We start from the raw sequence: 25,152 nt of genomic DNA on the forward strand, positions 1-25,152 counted from the left end.
TAATACCTTTTCCTATTACCATTTGTTGTAGGCTATTGTGACATTTTATGAACTTTCACTCACCTTTTACAGCTGAGCTCACAATTAGGTAAATTTGTAGGCCCAATTATCACAATATCCCTGACTCTAACTGATTTTCAATTAAAATTCAAATATTTGTCAATCCCATTAACAGAACAACTAGGCTTTGGGTGTAGTGCAAATTCACAAATTGCTATCTATTTGCAAAACCACAGTATAATTTGGTCCTGCTGATAGGATCTCACAGGCATGTCATCTTAGTATTAAGAAACTGAGAAAGATAAGTTAACAATCATACAGTGAAGCACTTACTTGAAGACAGCAATCAGCAGATTTACCAGTAGAATGTTTGCTACCAGAAGGTAACAAGCCATGATAGCAGGAGTGAGCCAGGCCCCAGGTATGCATGGAGGGAGACGTTTACCATCCTCATCATAAAGATTATCCCCACAAGGAGCTGAAGAGACAATTGAAGGTTTACTTTTCAGTGCTTGTCTGACATTGAAAACACTGATCATATTTATGTAAAGATTAGATCTGCATAAAATTTGCTAGGACAAATATCCATGTTAAAAGTTTATTTCCAATAGAACCAAGTGGAGTTTTTGGGCCAAATTCAGCTGCCAGTTACACCATGTAAATGCAAAATAACCTCCCCTCATAGTGAATAGTTATTCCAGATTTGTGGTGATGTAACCAAGATTAGAATTTAGCCCTTAGGACATTTAGATTTTTTCCCCCAATAGCAAAACTGGATCTAGGAAGAGATCTCATAACTCTAAGCACATGTAAACCTTTCAATACCAGAATAAAAAAAGAACCACTTAAAAGTGGAGAATGAAGCCCATATGGGGAAATCTGAAGTTGCTGCAGGGTGTAGAAACTAGGCTACGTACACACTACAATTTAAGTCGGTATAAGTTACGCCACTCAGGGGCTGAAGTAGTTAAGTCGATGGGGAGAGCTCTTGTCTGTCGGCTTAGAGCATCTGCACTAGCAGCGCTACCGTGGTGCAGCTGCAGTGCTGCAAGCTCTATAGTGTAGCCATAGCCTAGATAGTTAAGCTTCCTCCCTCCCAAAACCCCCAGTTAGACTGTAAGTTCTTTGTCAATGGCAAAACTCCTATTGCGTTCAATGGTGCAGGATCAGAAGTATTCATCAGTGAGATTTAAAACTATACAGGGACTAAAAACCTAATATGAGAGGCAAACAAGTGGCAAGACACCTAAAAGGGGCCAGTAGATGGGGACTAAGTTCTGAAAATCAGGGCCATTTAAGATATCTCCAGTCAGGCACCCAAAGTCACTAGTTACTTTTGAAGATATTGGCCTATGAATCACGTTTGAAAAGTAAGGGCTTGTGTATATGGTAGGTAATGTGCTATACAGGGGTGTGATTTCTAAAGCACAGTAACATGCTGTGCATTAACTGGTCTGTATAGATCCTGCTAGTGTGCATTAAAGATCCCCCCCAGTGCACTTTTAAGTGCTTGAAACAGTACTACATTAAAGTGCACTAGTGCATGCCAACAGGGTCTACATGAACCAATTAAGTGCAATAAGTTAGTGTGCTTTAGAAATCACACCCTTGTAGAGTGCATTCCCCCACCATTTAGACCAGGGGTCTCAAACTCAAATGATCACGAGGGCCGCATCACTGACACCCCCACCCTCACTGCCCCTGGCCCCGCCCCCACTCCACCCCTTCCATGAGGCTCCGCCCCTGCCTTGTCTCTTCTCCACCTCCTCCCCCGAGTGCGTGGCTCCCCGCTCCTCCCCCCTGGAAAGTGCTAAGCGCCACCAACAGCTGTTTGGCGGCTTGGCGGTGGGAAGAGCCTGGAGGTAGAAGAGTAATATAGTAGTATAATATTAAAATATAGTATGCTATTAAAAGTCAATTTATTAACTTTTTTATTAACTTATTTAACTGTAATGTGAAAAGTCAGTGCTAATTTTGAGTGTCATTTCATTTTTGGCCACTTAGCTGGCAGCGTTTTGCATCAACCAGAGCATCAGTAATAGGTTTGATATCCTGAGACGAAACCAATCTCAGTGTTGCTTTCAAATGCTCATCAGTGAGCCTTGACCTTAACACAGATTTGTTAATCTTCATGGAAGAGAAAAACTGTTCACATATATATGTACTTCCAAACATTGCTATTATCCTTGCGGAAGCAGAGAATAACATGGGAAATCTTCCTTGTGAAAGAAACCTGTAGAATTCTGGAATTCTAACATCTGTATACTTCTGCTTCAAAATGGTGTCACACTGAAGCTCCACTAACTCCATCTGCATTTCCTAAGGCTCTGGGAGGGAGTTTGGGTGCTGGGTGCAGGTTCTGGGCTGGGGCAGGGGGTGGGGGTGCAGGCTCTGGGATGGAGTTTGGGGAGGGAGTGCAGTGCAGGGGTGAGGGCTTGGGGCTCGGGATGAGCATGCGGGGAGCTTAGCTGCCATATAAAATAACTCGGGGGGGGGGGAGGTAGTTTGGCGGCAACAGGAAGTAACTGGGGAGGGAGGGGGCACAGGGAGCTTGGCAGGCTGCAGGGAAGAGCTCCGCGGGCCATGTGTTTGAGACCCCTGATTTAGACAAGCCTTAAGTTTGTTCTTACTTTAAATATAGTTCCAGTTATATTCATCAGTTAATTTGGTTTCAAACCCTGGGCTGGATCCTACAAACACTTACCATTAGGTGGAACACTTTACAGTGGCAAGTACTCTCCCACTGAAGTCTTATAAAAGACACTGTGCCCAGCAGTAATTTTTTTGCAAGATCTGGTTTGCCAGCATAAACTGAACCAATTTATTTTAAAAGTGTTTGCAAAAACTAACATTCTCAACCTCTTTTGAAGATAAGGTTTTTAGGTGATTTGAAATCAGCTTGATCCTGTCTACACTCGCCTGAAAACACATATTTACGTCTTGTTTAGCCAGAACCATATTTAAAGAAAGTTCGAACTTGGTTTCCAAACATGGTACCAAATTATACACTAATCCTGTATTTCTGGTTATCATGTGGAAACTGGACATGGAAAGTCAAGTACATCTCAAAAACACGAGTACCCAACTAGCTTTTTAAAATGTTAATGTAGAACTTGGATAATCAAAGGAAATTAAATTCTCTGTGTGCAACAACTCACATAATATAATTTAAAAAGGATCATTGTGGTGGTAACTCAATAGAATGTACAAAAATGTTGGCACTTAATTGCAAATCAATAAAGTAGTACCCAATCAGTTCTTTTTATAATTAAAAAAATTCCCTGCTTCTTTGATACTTGAAATCAATTCAGTAGAAGAACAAAAATCTGACATCTGAATTTTGTCAGAACACTATAATTAAAATACCAATATCCATCCAGGGAAGAAAAAGACTAATGAACGCATTTAACTAAATGAGTTAATCAGCTCCCCACATAGACTTACGATTGATTTCCATGGCATAGACTACACAGCAATTTGAAAGCAAAAAAAAAAAGGAAAGAAAACAACAGAATAATAGGGGGGAAAAGAAAACAAATGACTGACAATACAGTAGCTGTTTTGCTGCCAAGAAAAGATAAGCAACTTAAATATCAGAACAGTAGAGACATATGCTTAGAAACAAAGGCTTTGTTAGAGTTACAGTACATTCTGCAATTTCCTTTTCACTTTGTCTTCCCCAAATGCTACATATGGCAGCAAATTCATGACATTAAAAATAAATCACAAAATGATGCTGGCAGATGATCATTTAAATATACAAGATTTATCAGTAAAACACAATTGATAGTCACCACAAACAAAACAACACAAAGTTACCACACAAACTTAATCTTTCAGCTATTACAGAAACGAACTTCCTCCTGTTTCCTGGAAGCAGAGTCCTTTGCTGCCTGCTTCCTTTTCTATTATCATTCTATATTAAAACGATCAATAGCTATGATACAAATATATTGTTATAGTATCTAATATCATTAAAATCTAATTTGATTAGCATTATGGGTACTGGTGTGCCTGTCCTTAGAAAGTCTTAAGCGGGATCACCCTACTTCTGCTTATGAATTTGATCCTGCTAAGTACTAAATGCTTCTGATTTCATGCTCATGTGGCTCTTTTACATTGTAGCATTGGAGTGAATTTCATCCTTAGGGCAAAATCCTGGCTTCATTGAAGTCAACTGCAAAATCCCCTTTGACTACAGTGGTGCCAGAGTTTTATCTTTGATGTACAGTTGTGACAAAGGAAAGTAACAAAGCAATGCATTTTACTGAACTACTGAAAGGGGAACATGATATGGTACTTTCCCATAAATAGGGTGACCAGAAAGCAAGTATGAAAAGTCGGGATAGGGAATGGGGGGTAATAGATGCCTATAAAAGACAAAGCCCCAAATATCAGGACTGTCTCTATAAAATCGGGACATCTGGTCACCTTACCCATAAATCATTTAAGTGTGGCAAAAGGACCTCACCGTATCTGACATATTGGTTGGATTGCCTACTGTAGTCACATCCAGGTAAATTGTTAAGGGGAGCTTACTTACAGTCATGGGAAGATTAGATTGAAACCTATTGTCTTTGAAAGCAGAATGGTCTTTAGAAAGTAGGTGCCTATGGGCTTGTCTACACAGGAAAGTTATAACTGTTTAAGGTAATTGTGAACTTTTAACTGATATAACTTCTCATGTGGACATTTTTATTTCAGTGCAAGAAATAAAACTTTCCAGTTTTGATTGTGTTGCTTTGGAAGCAGTTTAAGGTAAGCTGAATAAAACCATTTTTATTCTGAAATAAGAGTGTTCGCATAGAGATTTATATAAGAATAACTACATCAGTTTAATTATACCAACAACACTATACTAGTATAACTGGAAAAATCTCTTTTATAGATAAGCCCTGTGTAACCTACCTTTTGTTAGACCCCAAGTGGTCTTTCACCTAGCTGAGGTAGGATTTTCTGAGTCCTTGGCTAATCACATTTTCCCACAATAGGACTTTATGTTGTATAGTCGGGGTCTGATTGAAGCAGAGATCAGAGCTGGGACAGTGCATGTAAAGCAAGATACAGAGACAGGGAGAGCTTGGCAACAGGTGCTGAGACCAGTATATGTTTTGTCTGACTTTTGAGAAAAACAGACCTGTCTACATGGGACTTTGCTGTTGCTTTTACCATCTGTGTTCAAGGTGAATAGGAATCTGTGTACATACTGTGAATCACATGGACTGCAGCAATATTCTCAATTTTTGCCTTAGTCATTTCCTCTCAACATGAGAATCAACCCATCTGAGACTTAGCCAGACCACGTAGAAGCTGGGGCAGCATGTAATACGTAACTGGGTTGACCCAAATATTTCCAAGAACAATTTCACATATTGTAAGTTACAGTAATATGATGATCATTTATGAGGGAAAGGAAGAAGAAAAGAGTGTTTCGGTGTCCCATCTAAACAAAACATCACTACAACAATGTAACTGCAGGATCAGATTAATGGCACAGCCCATATAGCCATTTCCTCCCTCCTATGTGGCAGGGAGTTCTGACCACTAATGATTAGACCAGGGGTGGGCAAACTTTTTGGCCTGAGGGCTGCATCAGGTTTTGTAAATTGTATGGAGGGCCGGTTAGGGGAAGGGGTCGTGGCCTGGGCCCCACCTCCTATCTGCCCCCCCGGGACTCCTGCCCCATCCAACCACCCTATTCCCTGACAGCCCCCCTAGGACCCCTGCCCCATCCACCCCCCCACTCCCTGTCCCCTGACTGCCCCCGGATCCCCGCCACCCCTTCCAACCCCCTCCTCTCATTCCTGACGCCTCCCTGGGACTCCTGCCCCATCCAACCACCCCTTTTCCTTGTCCCCTGACTTCCCCTGGAATCCCTGTCCCTGACTGCCCCCTGCCACCCCATCCAACCCCCCCCTCCTTCCTGACTGCCCCCCCAGGACCACTGCCCCCATTCAACCCCCTGTCTCCCCCCAACTGCCCTTCCCTGATCCATACCCCCGCCCCCTGACCACCCCCCAAACTCCCTACTAAAGGCCATGTTTTGTCCTCAGATAGAGGTGCCAGGGGATCCCAGTGAGTTCAAGGTGGCCAAAGCAAGGCTATGGCCCTATAAAGGTTGAGGATGGAGCTATGATATATTTGGGAATAGTTTTCTCTCTTTTCTCCTTGATTTTACTCCCCATTCCTACTTAATACACTTCATCCTGATCAAAACTAACTGGAATTACTGCTGCTAGATTTCAGCATTCTTAACTTCAGTGTGTTGCTGAGCCACAAAATCAGAGCAAAGGGCCACTTTGGTAATATTACATTTTGTAAACAGTCCAAATAGTATCTTCACATTTTAAAGTATTACCAATTTTTATTATTAGCCTGTTTCTTGCCCCTCCATTTCATTCCTTTGTTAACAACAAGCATCTGCATTCCCAGCTGATGATATCACAGCTCATCCTCCAGCTGGCAGGGCTCATGTTTTGATAGATACTGCCCTACCCCCAGAAATGAAGGGAGCCAGGACATTTGTGATATATCCAGACTGTCTGGCAAAAGGATGGTATCAAAAGTTATTCATCACCTGAAATACTCTAGGAACATATGTTCTAAACTTGCGGAGTCATAACCAAAAGTCAGGGAGTTGTGACCACCCGAGCTTCACATATTGCTAAGGGAAGGGGCTCTGTACTGAACAGGTTGAGAACCCTTGTTCTAGAGCATGTGCAGACCTATGACTCCACAATTAATTCTTATAGGCCCCATTTCAGGAAAGCATGTGTTTAAGTCCCATTGAAGTCAATAGGGTTTAAACATGAATTTAGAAGTTAAGCTTGTGCTTAAGTGCTTTCCTGGATCAGAGTCTGGTGATGAACCAGGTTCAACAGTAACTCAAGGATTATCTCTTCTTGACCCATCTAAGGAAGGGGAGCATCTCAGAGGTGATATTCTTAACATCCAAGATTGGCGAGCATTTCAGATTGCACCTCTCTCAACAGTAATTGAAATAGAACATATGCTGACAAGTAGAGGATTCCCATTGGTACTCTGGTGGGGAGGAGAAAGTGACGTTTGGAAGTCTGGAATCTGCCACAAAAGCAACCAAAGACAAACATACTAATTCCAAATTAAAAACAGTCATTTTCATTAATTTGGATCTGATCATCTGCCTCAGAAACAGGAAACAGAATCTTACTATGAATTCTACTCTTACGGTCTATCTGGTCTGCAAACACCTCTCCATAGATCATCCAGTAGGGCATATAGAAGATGTTGCGGGCTAGTCTCCAAGAGGGCTCCTCATCTGGGTGCAGGATAGCTTGGCGGGCTACTCCAAAACTCATCAGAACCACAAGCATGATGACCACAAAGTACAGCATGTCAATCATCTGGACAGAGGGACCATACAAATATTTTTGTCATAATCAGAGGTTACATACATGAAAGAACGTGTGTAGGAGAATGTGTGCAGGAAAACCACCAAGAAAGATTCATGAGAATAAAAAAAAAATCCCCCAAACTAGTTGTTTCCCAGATATTATTATGCTGGTACAAATGAGCTGAAAACATACAAAGTGTAAAAAAACAACACCCAAGATCCGGTTAAATAGGTAATACGTTTTTCGACTAAAAGGAGTATCAGACTATATGGCTTTACAGACCAGATTCCCCCTGCATTAGGGACACTTTACCCTGCCCTGCCAAGCCAAGAGACCTCTCAAACCAGCATAACTGGTCACCGTGTTAACTGCTAGATTAGAAAGCATACTTGTGCCCTGGCAATCTCTTGCTTCTGTAATGGCCCTTGGGCAGAAGTGAGTCAGTTCAAACCAGAGCAGCCTTCAGGGTCCCAGGATCTGGGTTGCACAAAGGTGGCTTAAAGCCACGTTTGCAGCACTCTCCTGAGTAAGATTGTGTGCTCCTCAGGTGGAGGTTCTGGGCCTATGAACTTTTCTATGCCTTGCATGGTATGGTGTACGTTTATGGTGCCATGAAAATGTATAACAGCAGCAATGACAATAGCAGCAAACAAATAACGTACTTATGTTCGGAAAGCGAAAGCAGAGTGAGCATCTTCATATAAGTGCTTGGGCCAGTGACAAGAGTATATATTTGAACTCTTTCTAGCCATACTTTCGCTGAACACACAGGCAACGACATGTTGGACAGCGGCTCTTGTAAAAATTCCGCCACTGACTTGAAAGGAAGAAATACAATGACTTCTCTGCTGCTGGTGGTGCTTTCCCTCTCTGTTCGCTGCTAAGCCACCTCTGCCCGAGAGGCTCACATACAAACACTTCTGAAGAGCAACATTTTGACTTTGGAATGCACCAAGTGAAAGGTATTTTCCTCTCTAAGTGCTAAAAGAAGGGCCTCATCTCTCTCAAGTTGAATACTCCCTCATATCATCGATATATACTCAATATATTTTTTTAGGAACAGAGGGCAAAATTTTCAGTCACCTAAGTGATCTAGGAGCCTGAAACCCAAAATGCATATGTTCCAGCAAAGTTCACCTTAACAGAACTCTGTGTTGTAGTCTCACCTCCTTTCTTATTTATAGTTAAATTCAATTAAATGGAAAATCAAATGGACTCCCCAGAGCCGCTCCCCTCCTCCTTATGAGTATGTGCATCCTTGGTATACTGGGTTTATTATATGCTAAGGAGGATAATTTTATGGGAGCCTATTGTTACAATATTGGCAGCACAAAGCTTCAAATATATTAGTTCCATTAACTGGAAGTGGGTTTAATTCTATGCTTTGATGGAGGAAAGCCAGTCTGGCTTTGATATTAAGAACCACAAGCTCTGAGCAACCACAATTCTAACTGAAGTCAATGGGAGTTGAAGATCCTAAAAGGGCCTCTGAGAATCAGACTCTAAGCTTATAAATTTTAAATCCCACTTTTCTGAAGGGAAATACCCTAAAATGGTTCACTGAGACTCATACTGAGATTAAGTAGACTATTCTGAAGAGACTGCAATAGGACAGAAAAACAGGGTGTTAAGGATACAGGGTATTGAAACAGTTTGAGAAAAATTCTCTCTTGAATTAAGGTTATTATTAGTATATCCAAAATCTCTGTGGGAGAATGTAATTCATGAGTCAAGATTGAGAGCCCCATTCTGCAGCCCTTATTCACAGACCAAATCAGGTGAGCAACAGTTGTGGGATTGGTATCTAGAAGAAGAAATGATTTTCCTTTCCCAAATCTGCTTTCTTACATAGTTTAAGATGTAGCCTCTCGCTACAGAGGTACTAACCATTTTTCCAATCATCATGACATAGGGTCCCAAATACTTGTTCACACCAAAGATATCCAGTACTCGAATGTACCAGAAAATGATATCCACACAGTAGATTACTCTTCCATAACCCATGTAAGGCTGGTTCTGTAGGCGAAGAATTGCTCCAATTATAAATACTGAAATAGCCACCATATCAGTGATATTCCAGTATTCCTGCAGCCAGACTTTTATTTTCTGGCTCAGCTTGCCTGGCTCCGACATCAGAATCTAAAAACAAACGGAAAAAATCCTGAAGAAAATCTGTGGAGTGCATTTTTTAAATAATGGTGGCGAGACAGAGGGCAGTCTGACTGGGTGTAATGGGTTTCATCAGGACTACTTACGTGTTGAGCAGGATTTGCTCCTGCAGCAGAGCACATCGCTGCTTACAGATTCCATTTAATTTTTCTATTTTGACCCAACTTTCGTTTAACCAAAGGATTTCATCGTCACTTAATTCACCGGCTGTGGCCCATTAACTTTTTGTCCACATTTATGTCCAAATCAAAATTATATGAAGTCTTTATTTTAGGAACATGGTGGGTCAGAGGGGAAACAGACTGGGAGGGAACTACAGTGGGGTGAATTGATTTGGCAGTGGGGTTTTTGTGCTGTGCTACCAATCTGTAAGAGCCGAGATGATAATGAATTAAATACTACTGAGAATTTACATATAAAACACGTTCCTCCCTCCCAACCTCTTCATCATACACCATAACTGATCAATGCAACATACATTAATTGTGCATAACAGGAGGCTATTTAGGGATTATATCCTCATGCCTCCCAGGGAAATACACATAAGAAAGGGGCAGTGAATTCAGGAAACTGCAAAAATGACCTAATGGAATTTTTGACTGCTCTTTTGCTCAGGCAGGAGGGTTCTGAGAGCCCTGGAGTGTGTAGTAGTTGAAGTCCCCCAGCACTAGCATGGATTTGGAGGAGGTGCAGGGAAGAGAATCTTCTGTCTCATGCAAGGCTTGCCTGTCTACACTACTCCTCCAGCCCCCATTCACCATTTATTTATAAATGACAAGTTCTTCCCCACGATAATGTAAAATAGCAGTTATTGGTGTGATTCACATTACCTCTCTTACTTTCTCTAAAGCCAGAGTCACAATATAGGAGATGACAATCCATTCCTGGAGCGAGGGCCAGCGGTCCATCCGCACCAAGATTATATAATTGAACAGCATTAGGTAACCCAGGTATGATATCTGGAAAAAAGAATCCTTTATGTCCATGGACTCTAGGCATTAGTGTGCAGGGCTGTTACACAGTAACTGCTTTGTCCATGCCTGCATAGACAGAATTTAGTTACTTGAGATCATTCCAGAATTTGTACACAAAGTCATTTGCAGAAAGTTTAAATGTATAAAGTACAGAACATAAGTGTAAATCAGCAGAAACATACCTAATATTCAGGAAAATATTCATAATTGTCCACTAATTTTGGATTTCAAGTTTCATAGATATCAAGGCCAGAAGGGACCTTGTGAGCATCTAGACTGACCTCCTGTATAGCACAGGCCATAAAACTTCCCAAAATAATTCCTAGAACAGATCTTTTAGAAAAGCATGCAATCTTGATTTTAAAATTGCCAGTGATGGAGAGTCCACCACAATCCTTGGTAAATTGTTCCAATGGTTAATTACTCACCTTATTTCCAGTCTAAATTTGTCTAGCTTCAACTTCCAGTCATTGGATCATGTTATACCTTTGTTTGCTAGATTGAAGAGACCATTATTAAATATTTATTCCCTATGTAGGTACTTATGGACTGCAATCAAATCATTCCTTGACCTTTTCTTGATGCTAGGGGCTGATTTTCAAAATATACTGAGTGCTTACAACCTTAATGAAAGTCAAATGGGGAAATAATGGCCACAGGTGTCACAAGCTCAAAGTCCAGAATGAGAGAAGACCTTTTAACTTTTTGGTATTGTGATAAAGTTCCTCCTCTACCTTGGTGGGTCTTGCGCTTATTGGAGGATTTTGCTAGCCTCAGAGATCTTTCTGTGTTGGATCAGGAGTTGGGGGGAACCCAGGCCTGCCCTCTACCCCACGTTCCAGCCCAGGGCCCTGTGGACTGCAGCTGTCTACAGTGCTTCCTGGTACAGCTACACGACAGCTACAATTCTCTGGGCTACTTCCCCCATGACCTCCTCCCAACACCTTCTTTGTCCTCACCACAGGACCTTCCTCCCGATGTCTGTTAACGCTTGTACTCCTCAGTCCTCCACCAGCACATCCTCTCACTCCCAGCTCCTTACGCACACCTCACTAACTGGAGTGAGAGCCTTTTTATACCAGGTGTCCTGATTAGCCTTAATTAATTCTAGTAACTTCCCAATTGGCTACAGGTGTCCTAATTAGCCTGCCTGCCTTAATTAGTTCTAGAAAGTTCCTGGGAGTTCTGGAATAGTCCCTGTTATCTTACCCAGGGAAAAGGGACCTGCTTAACCTGGAGCTAATGTATCTACCTTCGACCACTATCTTGTAGCCATCTGGCCTGACCCTGTCACAGTATTTAAAAAATTAGATACAATAAAGCAGATGGAAAAACAATTTAAAAGATTTTAACTATGTCTCCTTAAGTTTTAATGGGAGTTAGACCATGTGCAATGTGAATTTTGTTATGTGCTCACATACGACGATTCATAAGAGAAACAGATGCTAAGGCCAAAGTGTATTTTGTTTAAACCTGTTCTTTAAACTATATATCAAGATGTTTTCCTATTATTTTGTTTTAAATTAATATAATGTAACAAATTGTTAATAATCAAAAGTCAAGATGACTTACTCACCGTGTAAAACCAGAACTTTACAATAGGTGCATTATAGAATTCATAGATCTTTTTTCCAATAGGAAGGCTCCGTTGCTTTTTGTTTCCATTCTCTTCATCTCCTTTTCGGGAGCCTGTATCAGCATTTGCATCCTGGAAGACAGAAACTGGCAGCTTGTCACCAATACAATGTCACCTATGAGAGGTTCTTTCAATGATGATGCTCAATCATCTGTCAGCTACAGAAAACTTCCTTCTGAACAACAGAACTCTATTCTCTAATTATCCAGTTCCATTGCACTTTGAAAAATACAAGGTGAGGTTCTTAGCTGTTGTAAATTGGCATACCTCCACTGACCTCAATACAGCTACATCAATTTACACTGGCTGATAATGTGGCCCATATATTCCCAGTACTAGAACACACAGGGATTTGTGTTTCTACACAGGCAGGTGGCATGGGAAAGCTGCAGATTTCAATCTGAAGTGGCCAATGGCATCATTGTAGGCAAATCTGGATATTAAGTCTGCTGGAGAAGTTAAGAACATTCTGATAAGGTATAGTACCAACCACATTTTCCTCCTCTTTTTCTTTGCCATCTTCATTTTCTCTTGATGTCTGATAGGAAAAATCATCAGAACTGCGAAACTCTAGAAATAGGATGGTGGGTGGGAAGAGAATCCCCATTATAACCTGGGCAAGAAAAGAGGTATCAATTCAATGAATCATTGATTACATCATTAGATTTTGTTTAAAACAACATTATTTCTTTTGTTGCCTTCTCTGAATAACATTCAACATAATTAATATTTACACAAGCACCAGTATTACACATGGCAATATAATATATATTAAGATATGACATGGAGCTTGCTCTGGAAGACTCATCTCGGTAGATACATTGCAATAAAACACACCAGAAGGTAAAAGTGTTGCAGGACAGAGTTCAACAGCTCAACTCAGTGGAATAACACACAGCAGGATGGTAAGGGGAACAGGGTTCTTTCCAAAGCTTATAAATTACATTCTGATGTGAAACAGGTGGGTTCTCAGAAGAGTTTTGAAAGAATAAAAGGGGGAAGCTTAGCAAACAACAACTGGGAAAGCTTTCTAAGCATGCGAGATAGCATGCAAGAAGGCACATAAGAAGAGTTGGAGAAGGAGATGAAAGGAGTAGTGAGGGGAGGGAATGAGAATAGAAGGTTTGGGTGAGGAGGCTAGAACTGGAAGGTTAGGGAAGGCTGAATTGTGCATGGAAGAGGAAGGGAGTCAGTGAATAGATGTAACAAGGGAGAGAGATGTGATCTGAGAGAAGGGAGAGGATCATGAGCTATGACTCAAGATTTTGAGTAATTTAAGTTGGAGAGAAGTGGGAAAGTGGAAAGTGAGAGAGTTGAAGATGAGACAGGTCAAGGAGAGTGAAAAACAGAGAATGGATCAGGATGTTGGCAGGAGAAGAAGAAAAATATAGATGGATTTTGTAGATGTTATGGTGTGAAAAATCAACTGGATTTGGTGATGACCTGGAAGTGAGAAAATGAGAGATGGGTTGGAGATGACACCAATGTGACAGCCCTACATGTGGAAGGCAGTTTTAACAATACAGGATGAGAGAAGAACGTCACCTGATAATCAGGGGCGGCTCTATGTATTTTGCTGCCCCAAGCACGGCGGCTTTCGGTGGCATGCCTGAGGCAGGTCCGCTGGTAATGCGGATTTGGTGGCATGCCTGCGGGAGGTCCGCCGGTCCTGCGCCTTTGGCGTACCCACCGAAACCGCGGGACTGGCGGACCTCCTGCAGGCATGCCACCGAAGGCAGCCTGACTGTTGCCCTCACGGCGACTGGCAGGCCGCCCCAGCTCTCCCCTCTGCTTGCCGCCCCAGGCATGTGCTTGGTGCCGCCCCTGCTGATAATAGCCCAGTAAATCATATATTATCCTCCTCACAAGCAACACCAAAACACTCCTCACACTGTGTGTATCATGTGTCTCCTCTTTGCCATACTGAACATTATTCATGTTTAGCAGTTATTCATTCTTTGAACCCACCCTTGAACAATCACCTGAGTCTCATCAATGGAAAGACAGAGAAATCAGCAGAACAAGTGTTCAAGCCCTCAAAATAAGAATAGAGTTTTCTAAAAAAATGTGCTTTCCCCCCCATCATTCTACTCTATACTATTCTGCATAGGTTCTTATACCACCCTTTTCACTGTACTATCTGAGCTCCTTCCAGTACTGCATTAAGAGATGTGACTAGCATCTGTCACATGTGGCTTGTTCTCTCTCTCATCCTTCATTATGTGCCCTTCACCACAGTAGTATCTGAACATGATGAATGTCTTTTAGCTTCTCATGTAATATAACTAGTTTTCAGGGCCGGGGTATAAACTTAAATGAACACTTTTCTCATTTATCTGGCTTTGCTTCCAGATTTAAAGCATAGTAAGCCTTTTATTGCCTTCTACACCCCCTCTGCCATGGGGCTGTTGTCACTTAAATATTCTGAGGTTAGGAGCCAGAAAAATTAGCTTCACAAAAGAAATACTTTTAAAGCACCCCTATAATTAGGGGGCTGAATGGTTATTTGAATGAATATACTAAATCTGATACAATACTATATGCCTTAGCTGTATCTTCAACATCAGTGCCAAGGAAATTACTGCAATTGTGTAGAAGAAATACCTTAAGGCCTGGGTTTTTCCGCATGCGTAGCCGCCCCATCCACATGTCTGTTAATAACATCTGGCTGCAGGTGTGAGCTATGAAGTCCCTGTGTTTAGCTGCCACAGCAAGTTTTAGGCAGGTGGAGTTACTCCAATTTTTCAGTTCATAGGTCAGTAATTTCATGGCAACCTGTTCATCATGTTTATAGGATTGATCTAACAACTCAACAGCCAGCTGGCCAAAATCTCTGAAGAAAAAGAGACGTGCAGAAAGAATCTGATGAACTTTGCTTAAAAATTGTAGTGTTCCCTTAAATTTGATTGTAAACTCTTTTGAGCTGGGACAGTGTTTTCCCATGTCTTTGTACAGCATCAAGCTCAACTGGGCCTCAATCATGATTTGTGCTAGCATGCAAAAGCTCCACCCACAAATAAATATAAATGATGATTAAGTCTGGTGCTTAAGAAGCTATTGATTGGAAATGTCATTATTGCTTGTAAAATATTTTTCATCCTTTGATTACAGGCACCATTAAAGTTGTAATTGTCATTTTGTAAACTTCTAACATTCTAAGGATAATTATAATAAAGCCAATTACATTTGAAAGTTTTGAAGAAATTTGTTTAAAACTAAAAAAGCAATAAGGCACAGAGACTAACAAACTGAAGTAAGAGTGCATAGAGTAACATGTAATTTTCATTCCCTTTAAACTTATTTTTAATCACCTTTCTTCAAACATGTCAACTTCTTTCATAGCTTTTGTGAGACTGTTTGTGATAAAACTTACTTAGTAGACTGAAATTTACCTCTTCAGAGAATTCATGTACATCAGTTAATCCTGACCTAGTGAGGTAAGATAATTTTATTTTATAAAGGAGGAAATTGAGGCTGAGAGGTTAAGCAATTTTCCTAAGGCCACAGAGGGACTCCAAGATGTGATAACTCTCAAATTCCTGCCTCCCAGTCTTGTAAGTATATCATCAAACTTCACAGATGAAAAAGGTTGGTCAGAAAAATGGGCCAAACAATCATCCCTGTGACCCACAATCTTAAAAATTAATTGCAATTGCTCAAAAATAACTTTGAACAGTCCATATGGCCCCATATATACAAATTAGCCATGCACTATGCTCCAATTAACTAACTTTGAGTTGTTGTCCAAATCCTGAGAGATGTCATCCACCAGTTCACTCTCTGAAGACTCATGGGCCATGGATTTGTACAGTTTACATGCCACAAGTGCTTTGGCCATGGTCTCCTCCCCTCGCTGCCAAAGAAAGAGTGCCATCTTCTGCCGTTTCATCAGCACTGCCCATACCATGAGTTCATGAAATGGGTACTGAAAGCGGCTGACCTCTGGGTCATCCACATCAATATCTATCTCTTCCTCCTTTTTCTTTTTCTTCTTCTTCTTCCCTTTGGTTGGAGGCTCATCATCCTAAAGGAAAGCAAACCAAAAGCCTTGCCACTGAATTCTGAAAGCTATTGTGAGACCTACTCCATGCACAAAGAACATATAGAGATGACTACTGGCATTTCCAAAAGAAAATGTGAACTTCCTATTAACAAGCAGCCTAAATTCCTTGAATTACATCATGTTCTGTAGTTTAATTTCTGATTTGTTTCTGTAAAGAATGCCAACAACAAAATAATGAAATAATATCTTAACAGATCATGCATTGGGTTAGCACACCTGGGTTAACATTTTGGCCACAGAACCATTACTTGCATGCTTCATTATGAGTCACTAGTGTTCTATAAATACAGTAGAACCCTATTATATTAAAGTCATCACTTTACACAGACCAGCTATAGTATAAGCGGAGTTGTACTGCATGTGTAACTGCACTGGTTGCTTTGCAGTAAACTGAAACAACTTAGGACTTTTCTTCTATTGAATTGTCAGTGGAGCTTCACTATAAGTAGGTTATACTGTAGTCTCTGATTTGATATGGTCTATCTCTATTCCTGCAGAATAATGCTTCATATCAGGCATCAAAGCAATTTTTAAACCAACATGCAGATGAAGAGAAGGGAAAACAGGCAAAGGGAAAAGGGAGGTAGACAGAATCCTTAGGAACAGAGTTAAGATACTAAAGGGAATGTTCACCTTTGAATAAGGAATCTCCTCGTATGTATGCAGTACAAACTGAAGGTATAACTATCCCATTTCCTAAAAGGATAAGGAGGATAGGCCATTACTACAGGAACCAACATGGAAGTAACTGAAGGGAAATACAGACAATGGAGCAGGATCCTAAAGGGATAAAAGCCATGATTGGGAATATTAGGGTTTAAATAATGTAGGAAGAATACTGCATATATAGATATAGATAGAGCTATTGATAATTTGTAGGGCTTGATTCCACTATCAGAGATGGAGTGCGAGTAGTGGTGATAAACACTTTATAACATCAATCCTTGTGCATGCAAAGTGCACTAGATTCTTTTAAGGAAGTATGCAGCAGCATGAGCTATATATGAGAGTTCAGAATTAAGTTTTAGAACCTGAGATTCCAAGCAGAAGTCTTCACTTATTCCTTAAATACATCTCACTTCTTCCTACTTTCCAACAATTTCAGGAAGGGAAAAGTGGTCCTTATAGAAATTGCAGTGGTCATTATTCACATGCATTTAGAAAAAAACATCATCTGTCTTTCAAGAAAAAGGCTGTGCATACACATGCAAGCGTCATTTCAAATAAGAAAACGAGAATTGCATTTTTTGTAGAAAAGAACAAGCAATGATTGCAAAATGCCAAATAATTTATAGTTAACAGTAAAGAAAATAAAAACTGGAAATGAAGAAATTTAATATCCTCTCTTCTTTCCACATGAGCACAAAAGCTCTCTTACTTCTTTGGAATTTTTTTTAAAAGTTAATTTTATTTTTCATCATTTCTTTTCTTTTAGATAGACGGAACTGCACCCAGTGCAAGATGCAGAAAAGAGAGTTAGAGTTAAACTTCAAAATACTTCGATTTCTTCTGTATAAAGCATTTGCCACTGAAGGAAAGTATAAAAACATCAAAAAGTGTTCTTAGAAAATACTGCATAACCTGCATATGAATAAGGCCACATATCTCAGAGCTCGATGACTCCGTATATAAATGAGACCACATCTCTTCAGCTCTTGTTTCTTCCCATCTGTAACCTGAGCACTTTGCCCTAAAGCTGTTAGAAAATATGAAGTAGATCTGAGAGGAAAATTAAGTTTCCTTTACACTTCCTTCACACAGGGAAAAGCTGCTTATCTGCTTTGGAAAACATAGGCCTTTGTGCGTATATATTTTACAATTGACTTCAGCTTTGACATAGAACTCTATTCACTAGGGTTGCCAATTTTGGTTGGATGTATTCCTGGAGATTTCATCACATGACATAATCTTTAATAAAAGATAAATCTTTAATTCCTGCAGACTCCAGGGAAATCCTGGAGGCTTGGCAACCCTACTATTCACAGAGTGATAATACAAGCTTACTTATATGCTTCATATACAAACGTCCCTAATCTTTTCATGTACCAAGTATCTAACTCGTATGTTCTAAGGTATCTATTAGAAATATTTAGCTTTGCCTTCAGATCAGATATTGAACTTCCCCAAGGTTTGTTGGCATCTGAACCAGGGTTCTGGTTTGGGCCCATGGGAGATACAGGCCCCAGGTACAACATTTGGATCCAAATCTAAACTTCTCTGAAGTTCTGGGGTGGTTGGGGCAGGGCTCAGACCTGGGGTTCTGGTTCAGGTCCATCTTATCTCTGGGCTGTTTACTACAGAGCAGTGCTGCAATGCTCTGAAATAATCAGCTACGTTTTACAATGGAAGAAAATAACTAACGTAACACTTAGCTAACTTGACTGAAAAAGCAATTTCCCTCTCTGAGCTCTCTAAGGCTATGTCTATGCTAAATCCACATGTAAGGATGTAAGTACAGACGCAGCGGGTCCAGCTAGCGCAGTTATAAACAGCAGTGTAGGTGTGAGACCTGGCTTAGGTGAGAAGAGCAAAGTGCCCTACATGCCTTAACCCCCAGGGTACATACCCTGCATGGCTCTCTATGTGCCCAAACGGTGCCTCCAACATCTATGCTGTTGTCTTCAGCTCCGTAGCGTTTCACTGCCTCTCCCCTGCGAGAGCCTTTCCTTCCCACTGCCGGAGCCTTTCACTGCAGTGCGAAGCTACACACCACAGGGACAAGTGTGGATGCAGCCTGCCTTTCACTGTGGCATGTAGCTACACATGCAGTGCCTGTACTTTACATACTGCTATAGGTATAGACATAGCCTAAATCTTCCATGCATAAACTGCACTTTAAATATAAAGAGGATTTGACCATGAATTACTCAGCTGCTGTATTCTCTCTCATCACTATGTTCTCTGTGTTCATATCTAAAATTGTTTTATCTACAGTATTTTCCAGCACTGGAGTGTGTTATTACATAATACTGCTAAAAAACTGCTTGAGGATTATGTGAGCAAAGCTCTATGCAGAACTCAAGACCGTAAATATAAAGCAGGTTGCTGGTGTTTCAAAAGTAATCTGTAAAATAGTAGATCCCAGTCAGATACAATTGATATTAAATCAGTATAAAACTGAGAAAGCTCAGAATGATGCAGAAAGGTGTTTTTCCTAGTTATATGAAAAAAAATCCAACTTACCTCCATTCCTAAAAGTTTAAGAGCTTTTGGCTGCATATTTAAAAAAAAAGAAAGAAAAAAAATCTAGTTAGATGGAGGGGAAAATGCAAAGATGTAACAGAGCCAAAGAAAGTAATTTTTTCATTTGCGTAGATAGGAACATTATTTGGCTAATAGCTGTAACTCTGTTTTGGAAGGGAAAAAAAAGTTTCTTATTCTGCCCCCTGCCCCCAAATCATCCTTTGACTCCGATAAAAAAAAAAAAAGACCACTTTTGAATTAAAAACAAATGAAACCAAACCCATTTAATCAGAGGTATCTATGAGAAACAAGCCCTTGGTGAAACCTGTTTTCCTCTTTTTTTCCCCTTAGAAATTAGAATCTTTATTCTATTACATTTTCTTAAAATGACTCCTCTTTATATTCCATTAGCTTCATGCTGCTATATTCTGGCAAGAGAACAGTTTATTTTGGGTAATAAGCCCTTACTCTTGGAAGCAATCTTTTACAGGATATTTGCAAAGTTGTTCCTCTTCTGAGGCAGCTCCTTTGTCTTACCTGGATCGGGCCTATGGATTATTACAATTACTTGCTCACTGAGCTGTAGTTTATCCCTGTGTTTTTTGTATATATAACTATTTTATGCAGTTACAATAACTTTAGAAGGTCATACTCACAAATTAAAGCTAGGAATGGCTAAACATACATAACACCACAGTTAGAAATACCTGGATTGTTAATTACCAAGAAGCGTGGAAAGCACACACTTGCACAACAAATTTAGCACATATTGGGACCCTCAGTCTTTATTCTTTAGCTCAGATATTTTGCATTATTTTTGCATATTAACTCCACAGGCTGTTAAATGAAGATCAGGTGGACACACAGTAGTTCACACAAGATTCAAGAAGTGGAGAATTAGTTATTTTGATTATTAGCACTATGGGGAAATACAACATTAACTCGTTCTTACCCTCTTTGGTCCAAATAAATTATTGTAAAGAGTCCGAAAACTTTTTCGAGTATAGTTGCAGCGATAAGCTCCACCCATGAGGTATTCAAGTACAAGACCAATATCTATCAGGCTGATATGATAATCGGGTGGAAGATTTCCCTACAAAATACAAAGTGTATTTTTAGGATATAAAACAACAGTAAAGTATATACAGAGACTTGCCCTGGCTATATACAATATGACACATTTATACTCATACTTGGTAGACATTAATATTTTATTCATTATTAATATATCCATCCAGGGAAAATTTTTTACTCGGGGCCAAATTCTCCTTTGGGGAGCTGTCTGTGTATCCAAGGGTAGAATTTCAGCAGTGGTTGTTGGTAACATATATATCAGGACAGAGTTATTTGCAGCAGTTAAATAATATGTAATAGAACTATAAATGTATCAGGGAAGGGAAGAAGACAAGAGCTTTATAGTTTTTAATATATTTCTGCTAAAATGGATACAATCACATTATTTTTAATAAATCAATGCAGCTGAAGATTTATACACATTCTGTTGGTTATGTGCTCCATGGGATATTTGATGTAATTTCATAGGTTTTCATTTTATAGATAGCCACACTAAAATTAAGCAAGTTATCTCATGGCTGAAAGATTAAAGTGATGACCAATCTTACTAGAGGTACGCAGTGCTAAGAAATTAAATTGAAACTGTTTTTAATTCAACAATAAAAATCAAGTGTTTATAATAGCCGTGAGGCTTGGTTCTGCAGAACCTGACTGATGAAAGTACTCTTCACATGCACGAGTAGTTCCTCTGAAGTCAATGGGACTGCTCGTGGGAGACAGGGCTTGCAGGATGGCCCCCAGTGGCTTTGAGTTCTTTGAATTGAATTAATAACATTATATTCCATGTTTGAATGGGATTTCGATCTGCAAACTAATCTGAACAGCTTTGTCTATTTTAAGGTTTTATTCATGCAAGAATTAATTTTGCTTTTGAGATGGTTTAAAGCTGGCTTTTTGTATAATGGAGTGGGTGGTTTTTTTTCCTGTACCCCTTAATAAAAATCAAAACAAGCATTTTATTAGTACAACATTTCTGCTAATACACTGCTTGAATATTTATGATCTGTGCAATAATTTAGCGAGATATCATTATAATACTCATACTCCAAATGTATACATATTACCACTAATAATTTTATACAGTACAAGATTATAAACAATTTTAATAAATTTGATAAACTAGAAATGTACTATGCTACTAAGTATATTCAGTTATGGAGAACATTATAGTACTTGCAAACTCTATAGTATACTAGGTGCTCAGATTCCATGGTGATGAGCTTGGTATAAGAACCTGAATATAAACAGATAACTCCTACATTTAATTTACTCAACCTCAAAATGTGAGTGTCTGTGTTTTAAAATAAAAAGTGACAATTACAAATGAAAAGGGGATTGCAAATTGTGCGATTCCTCAGAGAAATCGAAGAGAAAATTATCTGAATTGGACAGTATAATGTGTCCTTAAGATAAATATAATCGTTCAATGGACTTTAGATAAGTCCCCAAATGAAGTCAATGGGAAGATTCCTATTGACTTCAGTAGACTTTGGATCAAGTCTCTGATGAGAAATCCAACTACTAAATTACGATTTGTTTTAATTATTCTATTTATTTCAGGATAAGTCAGATTTGTTTACATTCCTTGCTTTTTAAAAAGAGAGCAATTATGTGTAGTATGCTGATACAAGAGTTTCCTCCTGCTTGTGAAAGGGGTCAGAATACACTGTAGCTTTTCCTGTACGGATAAGTTTTTTCCCCACCTCATTATTATCTACAATTCCCAGCCCATCATGTACAGGGAAATTTGGGTTAATCTGCAGTCTAAACTTGGTAAACAAGCAGGTTGTATAACCTATATTGTCATACTGTTAAAGATTGGTTGGACAGTTACTTTAAATCTCCCAGAGCTGTGACTGAACACTGTGTTTCACTGTTCTAACTGTATCCTTTTTTGCACACCACAGCAAGGTTTAGTCTAGAACACCACTTAGCAATAAACTAAGATGAAGAGCTACATTCTAGGGAAACAAATCACCTCCATGTTAACCCAACCAAATCCCCGAACTTGTCGCTGAATGAGAGTGAGCCATGGAAATGCGATGACCAGGAGGAGAAAGATGGACAGACAGATAGGAAAAATACATAGAAGAGAGTTAGTACCATTGGAAAATGTGAATAATGAAAAATTAGATAAGAATTAAACCCTGAGGTGGATCATTATGGATAATACATTGACCCAATCCTGTAAAACTTTCATGAGGAACTCTCACTGAAATCAGTTGAGGTTTTCCTTGCAATAGGAATGCAGGATATACTCTGTGTAGCAAAACAACAGATGCAAAACCCACCAAATATAGTGAATTTAACACTAAGCCTTACAATACATTTATATGCCATGGATGGTAATGAATAACAGATTTATGACTTCTAACTCTGAAGAGTAGAAGTGACTTTCCCCCAGTGGAAGTGGTAGAAGTAACATTGCTTGGGAGTCTGAAAAACACAGTAGTAAATACACAGAAAGGAACAATCCTGCATTGGCAGGTAGATGGACTGGATAATGGAGTAGATATTTTCTCTAACTTCTGATTCTGCAATTTTGCCAGGAAATATTTTTCCACTGTAATGTTGTATGTAAGCTTCTTTTGATATGTAAAGAAATTAAGTATATTTAAATCTGGTCTGAGTATCTTACACTACTAGTGATTTAACTTCCCTTTCTTTAAAAACTATAATTTTATTTCAAAGTTTTATTTTCCATCTACATTATGTTCACTTCCCCCATTGATTTGTACAATTAAAATAATCATGAAAATAAATCCCAATATCTGGAAATATAAAAACTTACCTTTTTCACATCCCTGACTAGCAAATGCAGTGTATTTGGTGGACCCAATCTCTGAAAGAGAGACCATTCATATTTTGTTAGGCCTTTAATTCTTCCCTTTGATTAAAAAAAAAGTGTAGTTTCTGCAAAGCATTAGAAATTTGGATGTGAATTCCCAGAACGATCATTTCTTCATTACCCGAACAGCACATGATTATATCCTGTTCTCTTCATGGATAAAAAGATGGGAGGCCTAACTGGCCAAAAGTAACAAGTCACTAATAGAGTTTACAGCCACCTTTGTGCTGCTATGAACCTAGAAACCCTGTGCAATGGTCCAGTCCTCAGATATACATCACAGGAACCTTCAGGTTGCCTTAACTCGTACTGGCTGTCAACAGTTACAAGGGGCTGTAATCCCCACCTGGGAATCGCCAGGTGCTGGGATGCCTTGGCAGTGACCCTTTACCTTTGGCCACACCTCCCACACTAACAGCAGGGAGAGGTGATGGAGGAATAGTTTATGGCAGCTCTGTGCCTCTGCAGGATCTACTCTTGGGGGAATTCTGTGCCAAAAATTAAATATTCTGCGCCCAATATTTTAAAATTCTGCATATTTTATTTGTGAAAATAACACAATGTAATCATGCTAGTTTCAATTATTTTGTAATTTATTTCAAAGATCTGTCAGCAACTATGTCTATAACAATATAGACAACAAAAAATATTCAAGAAATGTTTTTTGACAAGTAGATTCCTTACCAGGTATATTAATACAGAACTCTGAGCAATATTCATTTGAATGACAATGTGGAAATGTATTTCCTTCACTCCTAAGAAGCAGTGAAAAGGCTTAGGGGATAGTGGAGGAGCTGAGGGAGAGGGAAAAACTGCTGGGAAGGAGCCTGGGTGTGAACCTGGAGAGTTGTTGGGTGTGGGTGGGAGAACAATGTAAAAGGTTTTTGGGAGAGGGCAGAGTTTGTTAGGGAGCCACCACCATGCAGACCCTGGATGACCCATAGTCTCTCTCATTTAGTCAGGTACATCTGCCCCGTCCCCATGTGTCCCTGCACCCCCACTTAGCCACCTCCTGTCCCCATGTGTCTCTGCACCCCCATTCCCATTCAGCCCCTGCCCCAGTCTGTCACCCCCACTAGCCCTTCTGAATCCCAGTCTGTGACCCCCCAGCAGCCCCAGGTGCCCCATGCTGTCTGTGCCCCCATATCCCATGCCTTCTGATCTGCCCCCATGGGCAGGGTGCTGTGAGCAAGGCAACTTCTTTCTCTTTCCTATCCGGAGCTGGGGCTGCTCCAGCCCAGGAGCCACTGCTCTGTATTCTGGTGCCACAGCAGCCCCTTGTGGATGAAAGAAGTAACTGCAGCACCTTTCCAGAAGAATGTATTTTTGTGGAAAAAAATTCTGCGCAGCACATGAATTCTGCACATGCACAGTGGTGCAGAATTCCCCCAGGAGTAAGGATCTACTGGGGTGTTCTGTCTGTGGGTTTGTGCAAAGGAGACTCTAGTCCCAAGCAGTCAATGTGTTATAAAAGAGGCAGCATGACCTAGTGGATTGTACACTGGACTGGGATTCAGGAGAACTGGGTTTTATTCCTGGTTCTGCCACTGGCCTGCTGGGTGATCTTGGGCAAGTCACTTTGCTTCTGTGCCTTGGTTTCCCCCATCTATAAGTAGGAATAATGATACTCAGCTCCAGGTGTAAAGTGCTTTGGGATTTATGGATGAGAGTTTCTATATAGCATTTTATTATTACAACAACAATAAAGGATAAAGAAATGAAAACTAACTGAGGGTCAACAAGATTGTGTACACATCAGTGAGCGAGTTAAGAATATGTAGGTAAAAAGCCACAGCTGTTGGCTGATATTATGGTTTTAATGGCAATACTAG

The 25,152-nt window shown here is 40.0% G+C and overlaps 1 protein-coding gene across 1 annotated transcript in view; it reads right to left on the minus strand.

The window, feature by feature from the left end:
* Positions 1-25,152, minus strand: part of TRPM1 (transient receptor potential cation channel subfamily M member 1) — a 130,146-nt gene that overhangs the window by 14,870 nt on the left and 90,124 nt on the right. The window contains exons 13-23 of the mRNA XM_039490939.1: positions 23,264-23,314; positions 20,351-20,491; positions 19,399-19,428; positions 15,884-16,176; positions 14,757-14,985; positions 12,643-12,765; positions 12,093-12,224; positions 10,373-10,501; positions 9,261-9,512; positions 7,190-7,382; positions 334-478 (exon numbers count right to left, since the gene is read on the minus strand). Of these exons, the coding sequence (XP_039346873.1) occupies positions 334-478; positions 7,190-7,382; positions 9,261-9,512; positions 10,373-10,501; positions 12,093-12,224; positions 12,643-12,765; positions 14,757-14,985; positions 15,884-16,176; positions 19,399-19,428; positions 20,351-20,491; positions 23,264-23,314 (1,718 nt within the window). The remainder of the gene's footprint in view (positions 1-333; positions 479-7,189; positions 7,383-9,260; positions 9,513-10,372; positions 10,502-12,092; positions 12,225-12,642; positions 12,766-14,756; positions 14,986-15,883; positions 16,177-19,398; positions 19,429-20,350; positions 20,492-23,263; positions 23,315-25,152) is intronic.

The sequence above is a fragment of the Mauremys reevesii genome, linkage group 10, assembly GCF_016161935.1.
Source record: "Mauremys reevesii isolate NIE-2019 linkage group 10, ASM1616193v1, whole genome shotgun sequence".
Lineage (NCBI taxonomy): Eukaryota > Metazoa > Chordata > Testudines > Geoemydidae > Mauremys > Mauremys reevesii.